The sequence below is a fragment of the Ilyonectria robusta genome, assembly GCF_021365365.1.
Source record: "Ilyonectria robusta strain PMI_751 chromosome Unknown BGZ61scaffold_21, whole genome shotgun sequence".
Lineage (NCBI taxonomy): Eukaryota > Fungi > Ascomycota > Sordariomycetes > Hypocreales > Nectriaceae > Ilyonectria > Ilyonectria robusta.
In genome coordinates, this window is record NW_025764455.1 from 853,835 (window position 1) to 870,849 (window position 17,015).

The window sequence follows — 17,015 nt, forward strand, 5'->3', positions numbered from 1 at the left end:
GAGCGGAGGCGAATTAATCAGTTAAGTTACCGAGCGGAACCGACCCCCTCACCCATCATCTTATCTTCTGAGCTCGTGAGGAGCTCCCACTGGGGCCAATGCCGGCACGAATCAGTATAAGGCCCCCATGGCGTGCTGGCTCGACAAGATGAAGCCGCGTGTTCCACCATCTCCCCCATAACGATCCCGCACATCATATCACCACCATGGAGGCTGATTCTCCCCATGCTTCCTACCCTGATTTGTCGGGCAAGGTTGCCCTCATCATGGGCATTGGGCAGACGGCCGTGCCAAATTCGACGAAATGGGGCAACGGAGCAGCCATGGCCTACCGGCTCTCCCAGAACCATGTCAAGATATTCGGGTGCGACCTTAGCATCGAGGCTGCAAAGAACACGCAATCCCGCCTCCCCGGCCAGTGCGATGTCATGGTGGCCGACGTCACGTCGGCGGCCGATGTCTCCAAGGTTGTCAGCGCGTGCTTGGACAAGCATGGACGCATTGATATCTTGGTCAACAACGTTGGGTTTCCCATTCTAGGGGACGCTGTGACGCTTCCTGAAGAGGCCTGGGACAAACAGATCAACGTCAACCTCAAAAGCGTCTACCTAGCCTGCCATTTCGTTCTTCCCGTCATGGAGAAGCAGAGGTCAGGCACTGTCATCAACAATGCCTCCATCGCCGGTCTACGCTACCTGGGCAAGCCTCAAATCGCCTATAACAGCGCCAAGGCCGCCGTCATTCACTTCACACAGGTGACTGCAGCCGAGTTTGCCAGCAAGGGTATTACGTTAAACTGTGTTGTGCCGGGCCTGATCCTCACGCCGTTGGTGGAGAAGTGGGAGCATAGCGATAGTGAGACTGAGAGGAGAATGTTTCACAAACTCACAAACAGCAATGTTCCGATGGGGAAGATGGGGACTGGTTTCGATGTGGCGAATGCTGTTTTGTTCCTCAGTAGTGAGGGCGCCAGGTATATGACTGGCCAGTCTTTGATACTGGATGGCGGCCTTGTCGTCTCAACGGGTACTTGAATGCCTTCATAGCTCGGCGGAGGGGATTTTGGACTAATTCAGTATTCCGGATCGTCTCTTCTTATATGAGGAGAGAGAAGGGCATCTCAAACGCCGACAGAACTAAATACAATGTTGCCTTCTCCACAAACGTTGAACATGCCAGTGACGTCTATCACGGTCGCAAAAAAAGAATGCGTAACAACTGAAAGTTTTCCGAGGCAAACAACACCAAGCAAAGACAATTGGAATTTAATCCTGTGCCAGAACCCGTCTCTGTACCACCAACGCCTCCAGTGTGTCTGGCTAATCCAATGACACTGTCAACGAGCGACCAACCTCTCCGACAGTAGCCTGGCTAAGTCGTATGACATGCCCGATCTTCTCCCGAGCAACCACAGTGCATCAATGCAATGTTTCACGCGTCCTTCAGCCTCCCTCATCTCATTGGGATAGTGACCCAGGGCCTGCCAGTCATTCTGTCTGAGATCCTCCACTATGCCCAAATGATATACGGCGGCGTTTCTAAAGGCCCCAATCAAGAGCACAGTCCAAGGTTCCGTGAGAATGGCGCTGCTCTTCACCGCATAGTGGTAGCCAGGCAACTGTTCTGTTGAGGTGGTTCCTCCCCAATCCTCATTGAGCGGGCAAGTCAACTTGGCCAGTTCAGCTACATCGATGGCGGTAGACCTCCTCATCCGTGAGGTAATCTGAGCCTCAGACCTTGCTGCCCGGCCATCTGACTGCCCAATCTCATTTTTGTTTGCAAAGTCGATGAGGTCTGCCATTAGCATCACGGCAAGATGCCAGGGAATAACGATACAGATGAACCACCCTTTGATCCGCGCGGGCAGGGTTGTGTACATTTGGGCCAGCTTGCGGAAGAACGCTCCGTATGTAACATTCCAGCGCCGGTAAATCATGATAGAGCTTTGGATAATGTCGTCGGTTTGCGCATGGTTGCCTTGCCGCAGGGCGTCCTGGAGGGATGAAACCTTCCTGAAAAGAAGAACTTTGACTGGGACAGACTTCGTTAATACATCAAATGCATCATCTTGGGTAGTCGGCCAATCGAGTTGCAAGGGTTTATCGGTCTCGAAACATTCCATTTCCCGAAGCCCGTCGGATTGAATACCATCAAAAGAAGCATCGTTCGCAGTATCTGCGCGCTCTTTTGATGTCATACTGGTGCAATATTCCTCCTTGATGGCAAGAGGTCTTTCATTTGTAGAGGAGGAAACGTTGTCGCACATGACCACCAGCCAGTACAAGAGCCTGGCTGTGGCTTGTTCTTCCGGACCTATGATGGGCGGTGACGAGTTCCTGGGCTTTGACTTCTTTCCTCTTGCTCCAGTTGTCTTCCGCAATCCAATATTGGCAGCATCAAGCCTGAACTTGAGTACTTGTATCTTGCGGGACGCACTCTCGATGAATACGGGTGGTCCACCGCGGCCAACCATGTCGGAGAAGCTACAAAAGAGCGCATCAACGTCATCCAACCCGTTCTTGCCAGCCCAGCCACCAGCCAAGTCAACATCGTCCGACCCCTCGGGTTTCTCAGTCCAGTTGAATAGGATTTCGGCGTACACAACGCGGTATGATTCAATCTCGGAGGCTTCCAGTAGAGCTGCTTTGGCCTGGTGCCAGGTTGCGTGCTGAAAGTCCTTTTCGAAGGTTTCATTGTGATTCTCGAAGAAATCGTCCTCAATGTTGCATGGAGTGGAGTCTCTGCCAAAGAATCGTTCTTTTCTGGTCACGTTTTGGGACCACTGCGTCGAAAGGGCCATTATGACCTGGCTCAAGGCCCTCGACGCTGCTCTGTCTTGAGAGGGGGTCAATGACACGAGATTGTTGGTCGCCATGGCTCTATCAAGGCGAAGAATCCGTGAGTAGAACTGATTCAGTGTAAGTGTATTGGTTGAGGACGGTGATAGCGTTGATTGGGGCGACGGAGCTGCCGGTCCTTGCGCTGATACATGGCCATCCATAAGGACGGCCATAGAGCTGTTCTTAGTGTAGGGACAGGTCCGTTCTGTCAGCCAGCACGCCAGATTCGACTCCAGAACATCGTGATATATCTTTAGCAGACTCTCCATGATAAGTCGTTTGTTGGATATTTGCATCATTGTTGTTTGCAAGTCAAACTCGGATAAAGCCGTCTGACTGGCAAATGGGCCGGGACTATAACGAGCTCTCTTCGCCAAGGGAAGTTGTGCAAATGATTCGGGCATCACTGATGTCGACGGGCCCTATCGATGTTAAGATGGATGCTGATGCAACTGGTACGATATGGAGGCTCACCTGCTGTGTATTCTCCTCAGAGGTAGCCCCCACCTTGTCTGATGGGACTTGTTCCTGGGTGGTTGCGCGGCTCGGAGGACCGTGGTCAATAGACTCTCGAGTTACGGGCACTGTTTGTAAGTCGAGAAAGTCGAGCCAGCTTCTTTGCTGAATTGGTGCAGGATTCAGAACATCGGCGATAGATAGGCACGACCCATCCGTGTGCAAGGCTCTGGCTACTGGTGTTGAGGTAGCTGGTATTGATGTTGATGTAGCTCGCGTTGATGTATGATAAGGCGATTCGTGCAGGGTTGGCTCGAGTACATCCTCAGGGGTTTGGCCCACGACCGTATGTTCGGCGGCAATGTGTTCATTTTCCTCGAGTTTACGCTTGGGATTGTGAGGGCTTCCGTCCGAGGTTCGCGGCGAGTCGTTTGATGGCTGAGGAGACGGGCCAACTTGGAGTAGGAATCGAGCCTCTAACCAACGATGGTGAAGCGAACACTGTTTCTTGGTCCTGTCACAGTACGAGCAAGGCAGTGGCTTGCTGCTCGGGTCTGAGTGGAATTAGAATCAGAACGGACTCACAAAGCTGGCTGGGGACCCAGGGGCAAAACTGACCGGGACTGCTCTCTAGGCTATCTGGGGTTGATTGGACCTGGACCATGGCGTTGAGGTGGAAGCCATCGCAGGCCTTTTTGGATCCCCTGCACTGCTCGCATGACAAGTTCTGCCGCCTCTTCAGAGCCAATCCGGCTGCTCGTTCGTCAGGTGTAAGAGTCGTCATGGCTCCGGTCGGCCAGGATCTAACGTCAGAAGCAGGACGTGATGGGCCAAAAGGTGTATTAAGGTGAGGAATTCGCATCCAAAACAAATTTTGGCGGGGATTAATCAGTGCCCATCAGTCAACGGCGTAAGAGCTGCTGGTGCGGGCATGTAGGTTATCTTTGGACTTGTTCGGCTCAGCCCAAGCCAATCCCGACCACGCGCCTCAGTTGGACCGAGCAATAGGAAGGCTGCTACAGAGTGACTTGGATACACGCTACTGAGTATTACTATTTACTCTTACCCCGCGTTAACCTTGTCCTGTAGGATTTCCCCGCCAAGTTCGCATCCATGGTCCGGTGACGTCCCAGATCCGAGATGCAGCTACAAGTATCTTGCAGCGAGCGGTAGCGAGTTTGGATCCGTGTCTGGGAATGACCCCCTCATCTGAACGACCAGGTCTTACCGCTTTTGGCTTTTGTCCTCTTGGCGGTGTTAGATAGCATAGCGTCAGGTGCGGTCTTCAAATTTGTAAATCACTCGTCCCCACTGACACCTCGGATTCTGTCCCGAATAGGAAACAAACTCGGTGAGTGTGATTCATTCATGTAATTAGCTCAATATTAGACTGTCGACACCGAGACGCCCAAACATCATCTTGGTCTTTGTTTTGTGGAAGTGGATAGCCGCCCATGGAATCCATCAGCTGCCCAAATTTGGTCATGGACGCCACCAAATCGTCGCCGAGCCAATTGCCCAGCAAGTCCTGCTGTGTGCGTTCTAGCTCGCGGTGATAATGCCCCCAGACCTTGATCGTGCGTCAGGTTACCATGGCTACCCAGCGAGGATGGAATGGAGACTTACTAGACATGCAACGCCATGGGCGCTTTGGTCGCTTGCCAGATTCACGGCAACTGATGCGACCCCTTCCAAGGTGTTGACGTTAAGGCCGGCGTTGGTGATACTCTGTCCAAAGCCCGCGGTGAGGTGAGTAGGCGTGTAAGACGGAACCACGCTGTTGAGGTTGATCCCCAGAGATGCCGCTTTCCGGAGAGACGCCCTGAGCAATCCAACAACGCCATGCTTGGAAGAAATGTATGCAGCGTTCCCAGTCGACCCAAAGTAACCAGAGGTCGAGGTGACAAAAACAATGGAACCACGAAAGCCAGTGGAAGATGGCTTGTTCTGACCGAGGTAGTGAAGGCCCAGCCTCAGCGCTGTTATCCACCATCAATCAGGACATGTGGCAGCTGGAGGTTCTCTTGATGAGCTAGACGCGCGACTTACTGTTCAATGTTCCCTTGAGGTTCACGTCAATCACCCGGTTGGCCTCGAGAGACTCGACAGGATCGCCAGCTTCGTCAACCTCCACATGAAGCACCGGCTTGCTCTCCATGATGGCGGCGTTGGCCACGACCACATCGACCTTGGAAAACCTCTGCAGCGCTATTTTGAACACAGTCACAAGGGCCTCCCAGACGAGGATGTTGGCGGGGACGAAAAGGCTTTTTTCCGGATGTTGAAAGGACTTGATCAAAGACTCGGCCGTGTCTTTCGCGGAAGGTAGGTCTACCAGAACCACATTGGCGCCGTTCGAGTTGAACAAGGCTGCTGTAGAAGCTCCAATACCTCTACCGGCACCAGTAACAATCACTGTTTGGCCAGCGAGGTTGGACAAGTCGCTGGAGGAGAAGTCTAGTTGATGCATGGTGAGATCTGCTTAGCTGCCGTTCACGGTTTGGACAGCGAAAGGTTATTGATTCGTTCCTTGAGTTGTAGATTTAGAAATAAGAGATCAACATACACCCATGTATCTATTTATATTTGCAGGCAGTAGACGAATTCTCGCAGCAGCCGTGTGGTTATCGGGGTGGGACTTTTTGGGCCGTGATGGCTTGAAGAAGTGTCCACACGTTGTCTTGTCGGCCGTAAACCGATCGATACACACCGTGACAGTCACTCGCCTTTGGAAAGCCGGCAAGTCAGTCTTCGGAGCTCATCCAGGTTCGGAAAGCGCTCACGGGTCCCGGAGAAGACGTAGCCCCCCTGACTGAACCAGCGTCCGTAGGGCATATGACGCCATGATAGATCGTGCGGGCGCCCCAATGAGGGGCTTTCCTGCCGGTGATCGGCTAGATCATAGTCGGTACCGATTGTATTGAGTCGCAACGGCAGCTGACGTCTGGGGGATCCGACTCTCGGACCGAGGGGGCATGTCATCGAATATGGATTCAAGCCGTACCCAGCCGTACCCAGCCGTTCATTAGAGTCAAGTTTGCGCCTCAAATCATCATAAATTATCTCGGTTTAATCCAGCCTTCAGTCAATGCCTCCTCGCTCACTCAAGCAGATCTTTATCACTCCATCTATCTCGTCCGGCAAAACTTTGCCCACTCCAACCTTGGCTGCTCCGTCTTTGCAATGTCTACACACACCCCTGACCCCCAGGCCGTGGAGTTGCTCAAAAACATCGAAAATATTTTCCTTCAAACAACCCAACTTTCAGAACGATGGTATCTTGTCGCACTGGCAGCTTTAGCCGGAGGCAATGATCCGGTTCTGTGCAAGGACCTTTATCTCTACCTCATTTCCAAGCCAGAATTCTCTCAACCAGGCCAGAGGAAAGCCCTCGTTCGACGTGTCCGAGAAACTCTCATCAAATGCGTCGCCGTTGTCGGCGTTTGCAAGCCTATCGAGGCCATCCTCGCCATCAACGAGTGTGAAAGAGATGAGGACAAAGACCACAGCATCACTCGAGAAGGGTGGCAGTGCGACGATGCCAACCTGAAGCGTGGTAACGACTGGATGCAAAGGCTCTATTCGAGGAACATGGACGAGACTATGGGGTTCTTTAGTGACCACAGAGACTTCGAGTGGGTTAGCAGACATATTTCATATGGGTTGTACCTCAGCGACCGTCAGGTCCTGGACGATATCGATACTGAGATTGTTGTCTTGTCATCAATCATGATACAGAACCTTGGCAAGGAGACGCATTGGCATATCAGAGGGTCAAGGAGGTTGGGCATCCCCAAGGCTGATGTTGAGGCTCTTCACAGCTCGGTGGGCACTATCGCTAGACATCTTGGATTGAGTCAGCACCGCATCCCGAGCGTTGAACAGGTGGAACAAGACGTGTAGAACTAGTAGACTCTAGATCTAGGCCTATTCATGGCGAACAATGGCATTGTTAAAGTCATTGATCCTGATTTTTTACGCTCGAGGTGCGGGACGAAGTGAAGAGCATGCTTTGGTTCTATGGCGGTAAAAGTTGTCTTGTCACGAGGAAACTCACCGCGTAGTTTTTCTGTCACGCTCTCATATACCCGGATGCCCAGACTTGAGATTGCTACTCCCGTTGCGTCAACGGCGTGCCCAGTATCGTAACCATCGCCACATATGTCACAACCGTCACTGCTGCGTGTTAGACAAATTTGTTATAAATCAAACCCACATTGCTCACGTTTTAGGCTTTTGGCCTTGTGGAGCTCAAGGAGTGACTGTGGCGGGCCTAGTTACAAATGATGCATCAAGCTCATTACTAAACAGCGTCGAGGCCTCTTTCCTCAATGAGCTGAGATCCGAGGTGACGAGAATTACCGTTGTTTCAGACACGAGGCTTTCCATTTGTCGTCCTGCCTCAATATACCATCTCATGACGTTGCAAATTGGCTGTGAACTATGTCTATTTAACTATCCAAAGCTTACTTATAACCTACCCCTTTAAGTAGAATTAGCCTCGTTAAGAAAGTCTTCAACAGTTATACCACTTAAACCTTGCAGAACTCCCTTCCCCCATTTTAGTACCCTGTCCTCCGGACAGTGGTTTGCATTCGTGAACCCCATGAGCCGCATCTGATGAACAGCTACGCCGGGGTCATTCGCCCCCAGTCCTTTCACAATAGCGTCCAATACTTCAGCGATAGTTACAGGCCTAGACTTCCATTCTGGGTCGCGCCTTTTCACAAGTGCGAAAAGGTCATTGTAGGTAAGAGCCTCCCCACCGACATGCGTAAACTCTGGCAATGCGGACCCAGCCTGAATGCTGTGCCTGAGCACTTCAACGGTTGCGTTCGCGGCATCATTCAAGGAAGTCAAAGTGAGCTGCTGCAAGCCATCGCCATAGATGTCGAAAGCTTTGGAGTTGTGGTCCATCACCCACGCCCGCCCAATTTCCCGAAGTGGATTCTTGTTCTGCGGCAAGACATATTCCATAAACCAGCCATGGCATACCATGGTCCACTTGACATTTGTTTGCGACCTCATTTTTTTGCGCACCACCTCATGTGTCGTAGCACTAAACATAGGCTGGTCGGGGAAATCCTCGATGTTGATATTCCATTCGGACAAAACGTAGTGTTTGCAAGAGGGTGACTGTGTGCATGCCTCCAGAATGTTGGAATGAGACGAAATATAGAAATCGTCTGGACCGCTGAGGGTTGAGATAATGGCGTCGCAATCGTGCAGATGTTGTTTGAGGCTTTCAACAGAGTAATCTGTCAAACGAATCTCGACCTTCAGGTCCTTCAGGTGGGATTTTAGAGATGAGGCGAGGATAACGATCTCGTCTTCCGATTGGGACAACTTCCTGGCGAAGGCTGTGCCAACATTCCCAGCGCCGGCAATCGCAATTTTCATAGTGTTGGTGAGGAACGAGTGGGGAGAGAAGAGTCAGGTTTAGAAAATAGTTTCGAAGGGGGCAAAGCAGGAAATGATGATCAGGACATTGACTAGATCATCGACACTCACGATTTATACTGAATCCGAGTTGAAGGCCACCTCACTCTGATGTAATAAGTGTGAGCCCTTGCATGATACCGAGTGAGATTTTCGCATTTGTAATCCTTGGCAAGGTCAAGGTTACTTTCCCTTTTTGGATCATTCCCGAGCTCTGACTAGGATGATTTGTTAAAGTTGGGCCAGCAACCCATCACCCCACATGGCGAGCTCGCTAACACCCCGGTTGGTTGTATAGCAAGTGGCAAGACGATCTGGTGAAGAGACCTTGGGATCCAGATTATTCACCCTTGTGCGGTGAAGCGGAAGGGATCGCTAGTCGGCTGTTACACAGGCCATTCTTTGCTTCCGCAGTTAGGACAAGCGCTGCTTAAGCCGCTTAGTAAAGCCCCTGAGTACATCATGCCCATGCTTCTACGATAGAACACGACCAAAATCTAGGTTCTAAGATTTATCTTACCGCTAAGATCTCCGATTTCACCATTATCGTGAATGCACACGTTCTTAGTGTGGATAGCGGATTATTGGGTTGTAGCTAGAGAACTTACGATCTTGGCGAACATATGCTGATTTTGTCCATGCTCCATAACCTTCTCTCGCTTTAGGTATAGAGTAATCTGTTTGCGACGCCACAGAACGGACGTCACCCTTGAGAGCTTCTGACGGTGGGCCGGTGGCTACCTGTATGTAGTCGATTGGGTAGACAGGTCGCGTCACACTGCACCGTAATGCACACCTCGCATTTCATCCTAAAAAGGGAAGTAGAAACGACGGAAATAAAAACTATTAGAACATGGCCGTATTACAAAACCTCCAACAGAATGATATCGTAGCCTTAGTAATTGCCGCAATAGCGATTATTGACTAATCCTTTGCTCTGTGGTACAACAGTCTAGCACAGCCGCTTCATTAAACCCCCAGCTAGCATGCCGAGAAATAAATTCAGCCTCCCCCCCCAGATACCTAAGGCGAATTTGTTAGCTTATTATTATGCTTAGCCAAACTCATACTACCACTATATACATTTAGAGCATGTCTTCAAGCCTGGAGTTTCTTGCCTGGAGTTTCTTGCCTCGACGTTTTAAAACAGGCGTCTCCGTTATGCTTTCCTGCCATCTAAGGCCCAAAGGAATTACGTACTTCAATCGCGGTCAATCCCTCCATCGGGCTATATCTTAATTTGCCAATATTCTCTTTTGGTAACTAACATGCTCTTTAATTAGAGCCTTGTTCTGGTAGCCTTGGGCTTCACTAATCTTGCATTCCTGAGTAAGCCACTCCATGCAGCCTTCGATCACCTTCGTTAATCTAGTTTTCGAGCAGAAAGCAAAAATGCCGAAGATGAGAAGAGCGCCAGCGTGACGGAGCCGGCTCCCACCTTGTCGAAATCCAGCGCCGAAAGTTTAGCGCTGGGATGGATTGCACCGGATTGCGAACTCATCCGCTATTCCTTCTCCCTAGATGACAAGAACTGGTACGAAATCTCGAAGGTTTACACCGAAGATGTCGGCATCTATTATCCCGAACCAGTGGGGCCGATTGCCGGTCTAGCGAATGTCATGGTGGTGATGGAGACCATGCTGGAGTCAATGTTAACCCCTGTACTCATTGACCACACAGAACATGAACATCACGAACTACGGCATGGCTATGGTCAAAACCTATGGTCGGCCAGTACACTTTGACACCGGGAAACTTGTGAATCAGTCAGTGTCTTATGGGTCAAATACGAGAATAGCGTTGTCAAGGTCAACGATAATGGGGTGGCAGATTGCGGAATATCTCCTTGCGCTTCTTATCCCTCTCAGCCAGAGTCGATGGCCTGCTCCATTTTCTAAAAATTCCCCCTTGGACTACGACAGTACCGTAAGAAATAGTAATATTTCATCAATGTCTCACGCTGATTGTTATATTCTACAACTTCGGCCCGGTGATTGATGTCTGTCAATCTCACAACACATCCGCGAATTTGACCGGGAGTATTTCCCAGACTATATTATATAACATAGACTAATTCAACCTCACTGCTTGCCTGAAACCTCCCATTGCCAGAGCACATTCCAGCCGGTCCACCCTCCCAAGAGTCATCGAGGTTATGTACAGAGCTGGAGGGTCCCGTCGAAAAGTCACTCTGTTGCCTAATAGAGCATCTCTTCCCAATTGTATTGTCCGGATGGTGCGCTCCAGCCGCGGCGTTTCCTCTTTCCACATCGGCGGGATGTTTGTGAGTGTGGCTGAAGAATGAACTCTGCCCGATAAGTCGTAGGTAGGGCCGCAATGGCGGCAGGCAAGCCATCAGAAGGCAAACGTTGGTATCAAGGGCGCACCAAAGCTCTACCACAGAGTAATGTTAGCTTACCACTCTAGGCCTAGTATGACAGAAAGAATCTGAAACTCGGAGGCAAGGCAATCACATACCAACAAGCGAGATAGATGGTGGGCCTTTGGATAACTTAACTTGAATGATCAAAAAGCGTGTTAAGCAAAAGGATATGTTTATGAGGCCCAGTCCGAAGGTACAGTATACGCCAATCTTGACTACTGCATCCAGTTTTAATTCATGCAAAATTAAAAACGGAAGGATAAAAACTAGTAAATGTCTCTTGTTAGCTGATCCATAAGGTGACCTGTAAGCGTAGAGCAGGGTTGGGATTACTTATAATATCACCGGAGAAATGCAAAGCCCATCCAACCTGTAGAACCCTGTATGCCCGACTAGTTGGGCATGCCGCTGTTGGATCGAGTGACCTATGTTCTGATTGGTTCTTGATCTGAGGTCCAGTAGACTGACGTGAATGTCAGGGGTGCAGATGCGATTACGTACCAGTTTGTGTGAATAGGCCAACAGTAAAAGAGGCTCATGGATATTGTTACAATCCATTCGCAAACGATATAAACAATAGCCACCCACAGTACAAATCTTCGTTTCCGTAAAACAGGCGGGAATAGTTGATTGTAGAAGGTCAATATTGCCGCCTTACAGAAATAGAAGCCCATATAAAACGGAAAATTAGCAATCCAGAGAAACTGCCGTATTTCGTCAATAGACAGCCTCACTCATACGGAGTGCAACAAGACATCACCTTCAGTCCTTTCTGCTTTTTCTCAGGGGGTCCGCTAAACCCTTTTAGTGCGTAGTCGACATCCGGGCGTAGGATATCAATCTTGGCGAAGACAATATCAAACGACGCCATAGTCACTGAGCAACACCATGCTAGGCATATCAAAATATCGCTGGGCGCAAATTGCTTTCGGTTAATCTTGAGGCGAAGATAAATTCGAGCAGCAATGAGAACCGCGGTAACGGCTATAAATGACCATTCGGTAAGCTGTGCAGCATTAGTATTGGGCCAACGAATGTAAGGAATCGTCATGTGGAGAGTGAATTGAGGAGGTACTGTGTGACAAACAATTAATGATGCAGCCGAGGGATTAGCGGCCGACATGGCACCAAGCGGGTAATTTGCACACCCAAGGTGACAGCAGATATGTCTCAGAAAGGTTGATTACACTCCGCTGCAAGCTTTGGGAAATGCGGGGTGCAGGCCGGAGCACAGTCATATAATTACTCAAGACGATCCTCGCTGTGTTTGAGGAAAGCATCTAACATCTTAAGACAGTACGGGCCCTTAACAGCATGGTTCTCTACGTGTCCGGCTTCGTATGAAAGACTGTGGCAATAGTTCTTCTTAGGAGCGCTAAATTAAACTTCTAAAAGATTGCTACCGGCGGTTTACTGGCCTAGCTCTCTCTGTCGCTGCGGAAAGTAACGCATGACATCGTGGAGATGTCTGAACGAAAACCGTCTCGGGTCCCGGCCAAAATAGGAAAGTCGCGGAAAGCCTCGTCCCGCCAGTCTGATATCAGTGGCCAATCACTGCTCCTCCGTTCCCCCACACATGAGGAGCCTTCTAGACTAAGACGGTGGCTGGCCCGGATTTTCTCGCCTGGGGGGCAAAAGAACAAGTTCGCACAGTAGTAGGCCAGGGCATGTCGTCATTACTACGCAAGGGTATTGACTGCCGGGAGGGTACAATCCAGGGTCGATGCACTTCATAGAAACTGATTTGCGAGACGCAGGCACTCATCTTGGCAAACAGGTCGAGATGACAGGATAAAAAATAGAGCGGAACAGCCTCACTAGCTCTATCGAGTGCCTCCTATAGCCAGCGGCCTCAGCCAAATGAGACCTCAAGCGGGCAATCAGTAGGTATTCTATACCTATACCTAAGCACCTGATATCCGATGCCTTGCCTCCCCAAGCAATCAATGAAGCAATACCACTGGGGAACGTGATTCAGTAAATTGCAGAAGACCCGATCCACCCACTGTTGGTCTTGCTGGCTCATATGTTACTCTACATGGGAGGAGTTTCTATGGATAGATTTTTATTAAAAACCCGGATGAATGGCTCAGAATTGGATAAGAAAACGAAAACCCAAGAATCCTTGCACCCAACGAACACAGAATGATGCATTTTTGTAAATACCCTATACCTTGTGGTTATTGGAGGATCAGTCTTAAATACCCCACCACGCAACCAACCAACACCACCATTAGAATATTGGGGAAAACCTTTGATAAAGATTTCTTTCCCTCTGAGCTCTTTTGTCTCTGTGTTGCCCAAGTAACAGTCAGTGGAATGAGCTTTCCAGGTTAGAAGGGTGCGGCTGTTCGTTTCGTCTTTTTCCCCTCTACAATCAGGCTCGAGACAGCATCAACTTACGCTGGCCGGGGCGGCAATCAACTCCCCAATATACAGCCTTTCCAACTTCTCATCGGCTTCTTCGCTATGGCCAACTTCTTCGTACGCCTCGGTAGCGTCCGTCCCAGCGACCTCCAACAAGACTTCCTTTCCTCCGCTGGAGTAACCGCATTCGTCAACCGTCGTCCCTGGGCTACGGAGAAGCAACCATGGGATAGGCTCGCTGTACTATGGGGGTGACTTACGGATGCTTTTTGAGGAAAGAAGTACAGTCGTATACTTTATTCCGGATGACCATGTATGGGTCATACTCACCATCATGTTCGGCGACTTCTTGCAGGGTGAACGATCGTGGAGCCGCCATGTTATGTGAAATTCAATGATTCCAATTGAATGGGTCTGGAGATGAGTGAACCGCTTGTAGCTGGTCCTTAAATCGGGAAGAGTGAGTTGAATCCAGAATGATGGCACGCCAGCAACAGCGAGCCATCTTTATGTTTCAACCAAGCCAGCCCTGGTGCGATTGTCCATAATCAAGCATACGCTCAAGCTCAGTTTCGTTATTACTAATTCGGGCCTATGATCTGGAGTCTGCGCGCCTCTTCACTTGCCCCATTGAACTCGGACACGATGCTCAAAACAACACGGCAGAGCTGGTGTGCCGTATGAGCTCATGCACTTCAGGAATTGCCTGTTTTAGCTGTACTGCGAACATCATCTAGCTGTTAAACTGCTAGCGTCCGGGAACACCAACGGCGGGTTTGCTTACACTGGTCGTTAAATGTCTCAAGCCACGCACCAGTTTTTGAGGCACTCTACCTGCTAACACGGGCTTCACATTTTGGTGCATGGCGGCAATTTTGACTACACAGGCCAGTTATTGACGTGATCGTTACAGAAAGAGGTCTATCGACGAATGGAATCTGACTTCAGCTCACCCCTTTCAAGGGACAGTGGGCCTTGAGATGTCTCCAATCCGAGACTGGTGTATTGCCCATCAATACAAGGAGCGCTCTACAGCCTGGGCTCGAATGAAATTTAGCTGCGACTTTCCGGAGCAAACTCCCAGACCACTGTGTTATAAATCGTGTAGGCCTTGAAACCGTCCTGTCCTGCTCTTGGCCAATGTCCGGCTGCTTGAAACTGCCAAAAGGAACGCGAGGATCCACCGTTTGACGCCAGCCGCGTGCACCTGAGCCATCTACTTCTCGCTGCTACTAATTATCAGCAACTACACGCCATTGGATTGTGGGAGCTTCGTACGCGGGATCGATGGTCGAAAACGTTTCCCAGGACATGGACTTGACCAACTCGTTGTCGATGAAGAGACCCCACGGCTGTCGGAACGGGATTGCTTCAATCGCCTTCTCCAAAATGGGACTAGCTTAAGACCTCGGATTGCTTCCGCTTTAGGCAAGAGGCCTGATGTAATGTTAGCTTGAAAACACTCGAAAACACTTGAAAACACTAGCTGGATCAAGTTAAACCTTTGCTCGGGATTCTCCTGCATCTGGAAGGGTCAGATAGATGACTAATCGAGGCGTGGCCAAGTTCTTCCCATGCAGGCTGCTTCGCTCATCCGACGAACAAGGAAATACGTGCTTCAAGCACCTGCTCTGAAGTGAGGTTAAAACTGCAGATGATCGTCCTCAGTGAGTCTCTGGAGAGCCCCCAGACATGCTTCATTATCTGGAACCAGTACTCTATACCCAATCGTCTCAACCCGACCGACACGCTCGTCTAGCCAACAACCACATCAAACTCATCTCCTGCTCGACCGCCGCGTGCCAGCCGCAATCATGACCAAGCAACGATATGGAGAGGACCGACCCGTCTCAGACGCCTCGGCTTTGGGGCAGCCTCTGAAGCTGGCCTTCTCCCAGCGAACAGCCAAAAACAGATTCCTGAAGGCGTCCATGACCGAAAGGCTGTGCACCTGGGACACCAAGGACCTCAGCAAGCGCGGCATTCCTACACCCGACATCATCAATGCTTTCAAGTGGTTTGGAGAAGGTGGCATTGGTACAATCCTGACTGGAAACCTCATGGTCGACTCCGTGAACATCGAAGGCGCCGGCAACCTGATCATCCCTCCCGACGCCCCCTTCGAAGGGCCACGCTTCGACGCCTACAAACGCCTTGCCTGGGCTGGAAACCACGACGGAAGCTTGATGATCGGTCAGGTCTCTCACGCTGGCCGTCAGGTTCAGAGCCGGCTGAACTCCGACCCCGTCTCAGCGTCGGCTGTCCATCTCACCAAGGAGGTCTGGGGCATGAAGTTTGCCAAACCGCACGCTGCTAGCCACCAAGAAATCAAGGGTCTTGTCGAAGCATTTGCGCATGCAGCCGAGTATCTTTACAAGGCCGGCTTTGACGGTGTAGAGCTCCACGGTGCTCACGGCTACCTGTTGTCTCAGTTTCTTTCTCGCCGGACCAACCAGCGTACTGATGAGTACGGCGGTTCCATCGCAAACCGAGCTAGGATCATTGTAGAAATCGTTGCTGCAATCAGAAAACGAATCCCCCTTTCCGCTGGCTTCGTTCTCGGCATCAAACTCAATTCGGTCGAATTTGACGAGAAGGGATTCACTCCCGAAGAGTGCGGCGAGCTCTGTGTACTCCTCGAACAGCAGTGCCAGTTCGATTTTGTAGAGCTCTCCGGCGGCACCTACGAGGACATGGCATTTGAGCACAAGAATGAATTCACCAAGAAGCGCGAGGCCTTCTTCCTGGAGTTTGCCGAATCGATCGTGCCAAAACTCAAAGACACCAAGGTCTTTGTCACGGGAGGGCTTCGCACCGTTAGCGCCATGGTCAAGGCACTGGACGTAGTTGATGGAGTTGGGCTGGCTCGCCCGCTCTGCGCAGAGCCTAACCTGCCCAGGGACATCTTGGAGGGCAGAGTGAAGACGGGAGCCGTGGTTCTGAAGATCAACAATGCAGATTACGGCCTGACGGAGACAGCGGCAGGAACTCAGATCCGACAGCTTGGCAGAAATCAGACCCCGATGGACCTCACCAAGGACGACGTCGTCGAGGCGTTCAACAAGAGTGCTGAGAAGTGGGAGGCGGCCTTGGAGGCGGACGGAGACAAGATGGAGGTCTACGGCTACGTTGATTTGGAGGGAGTCGAGCTGGCTCCGATGAGGAGCGAAGACAAGTCATGTAAACTTTAGAGAGGTATGTTAGCTAGACAAGGTAGCGGGACAGCGTGTGCAATAGAATTCAAGCCAAGGTCTGCCGTCGTTGCACTATGAACAGCCGATGTTCCACTGCCACTGCTTCTGCTGTAATATCTACCGGAGTCCCTGGAATGCTTCGTCCCCCGTGACATTGGGTGGTTGAGACGTAAAAGGGCTGACAAGATCTCATGTCAATTACGGGCCTACAGCGAAGAGGAAAGATGCGATGCGGATGTTGGAGTGAAGCACTGCGCGCCTCCTTGCTTCCTCTTCCAATGATTGTCCGAGGCGGGACCGAGCTTGAGAAGAGACTCATGGGAGTTGCCAAGGGTC

At 50.7% G+C, this 17,015-nt stretch overlaps 8 protein-coding genes across 8 annotated transcripts; 3 read left to right on the forward strand and 5 right to left on the reverse strand.

The window, feature by feature from the left end:
* Positions 1-206: 206 nt before the first annotated feature.
* BGZ61DRAFT_361655 (putative short chain type dehydrogenase) lies at positions 207-1,034 on the forward strand (the record flags this gene model as incomplete). Its single annotated transcript, XM_046241284.1, has 1 exon — positions 207-1,034. The coding sequence occupies one exon, from the start codon at positions 207-209 to the stop codon at positions 1,032-1,034; it is 828 nt and encodes a 275-aa protein (XP_046099778.1).
* Positions 1,035-1,336: 302 nt separating this feature from the next.
* Positions 1,337-3,139, reverse strand: BGZ61DRAFT_497346 (uncharacterized protein; the record flags this gene model as incomplete). Its single annotated transcript, XM_046251134.1, has 1 exon — positions 1,337-3,139. The coding sequence occupies one exon, from the start codon at positions 3,137-3,139 to the stop codon at positions 1,337-1,339; it is 1,803 nt and encodes a 600-aa protein (XP_046099779.1).
* A 1,523-nt stretch (positions 3,140-4,662) lies between these two features.
* On the reverse strand, positions 4,663-5,766 carry BGZ61DRAFT_497347 (3-hydroxyacyl-CoA dehydrogenase type-2; the record flags this gene model as incomplete). The annotated part of the gene is made up of 3 exons (XM_046251135.1): positions 4,663-4,866; positions 4,923-5,275; positions 5,346-5,766. The coding sequence occupies 3 exons, from the start codon at positions 5,764-5,766 to the stop codon at positions 4,663-4,665; spliced, it is 978 nt and encodes a 325-aa protein (XP_046099780.1).
* A 713-nt stretch (positions 5,767-6,479) lies between these two features.
* BGZ61DRAFT_536771 (uncharacterized protein) lies at positions 6,480-7,199 on the forward strand (the record flags this gene model as incomplete). Its single annotated transcript, XM_046254453.1, has 1 exon — positions 6,480-7,199. The coding sequence occupies one exon, from the start codon at positions 6,480-6,482 to the stop codon at positions 7,197-7,199; it is 720 nt and encodes a 239-aa protein (XP_046099781.1).
* A 582-nt stretch (positions 7,200-7,781) lies between these two features.
* Positions 7,782-8,696, reverse strand: BGZ61DRAFT_497349 (uncharacterized protein; the record flags this gene model as incomplete). Its single annotated transcript, XM_046251136.1, has 1 exon — positions 7,782-8,696. One exon carries the CDS (start codon positions 8,694-8,696, stop codon positions 7,782-7,784), a length of 915 nt encoding a protein of 304 aa, XP_046099782.1.
* A 2,362-nt stretch (positions 8,697-11,058) lies between these two features.
* BGZ61DRAFT_323553 (uncharacterized protein) lies at positions 11,059-12,118 on the reverse strand (the record flags this gene model as incomplete). Its single annotated transcript, XM_046238967.1, has 5 exons — positions 11,059-11,129; positions 11,214-11,384; positions 11,452-11,543; positions 11,620-11,822; positions 11,879-12,118. Coding segments are annotated over 5 exons (777 nt in total), but the record flags the coding sequence as incomplete, so codon positions are not given.
* A 1,394-nt stretch (positions 12,119-13,512) lies between these two features.
* Positions 13,513-13,864, reverse strand: BGZ61DRAFT_361771 (cytochrome b5-like heme/steroid binding domain-containing protein; the record flags this gene model as incomplete). Its single annotated transcript, XM_046241295.1, has 2 exons — positions 13,513-13,657; positions 13,746-13,864. 2 exons carry the CDS (start codon positions 13,862-13,864, stop codon positions 13,513-13,515), a joined length of 264 nt encoding a protein of 87 aa, XP_046099784.1.
* A 1,773-nt stretch (positions 13,865-15,637) lies between these two features.
* On the forward strand, positions 15,638-16,717 carry BGZ61DRAFT_458956 (uncharacterized protein). Its single transcript, XM_046246825.1, has one exon. It carries the CDS (start codon positions 15,672-15,674, stop codon positions 16,674-16,676), a length of 1,005 nt encoding a protein of 334 aa, XP_046099785.1. The 5' UTR covers positions 15,638-15,671; the 3' UTR covers positions 16,677-16,717.
* Positions 16,718-17,015: the final 298 nt, after the last annotated feature.

Excerpts from the sequence above, each read along its gene's own strand:
- BGZ61DRAFT_458956 (XM_046246825.1), top strand. The coding sequence starts at position 15,672 with ATGATCGGTCAGGTCTCTCACGCTGGCCGTCAGGTTCAGAGCCGGCTG.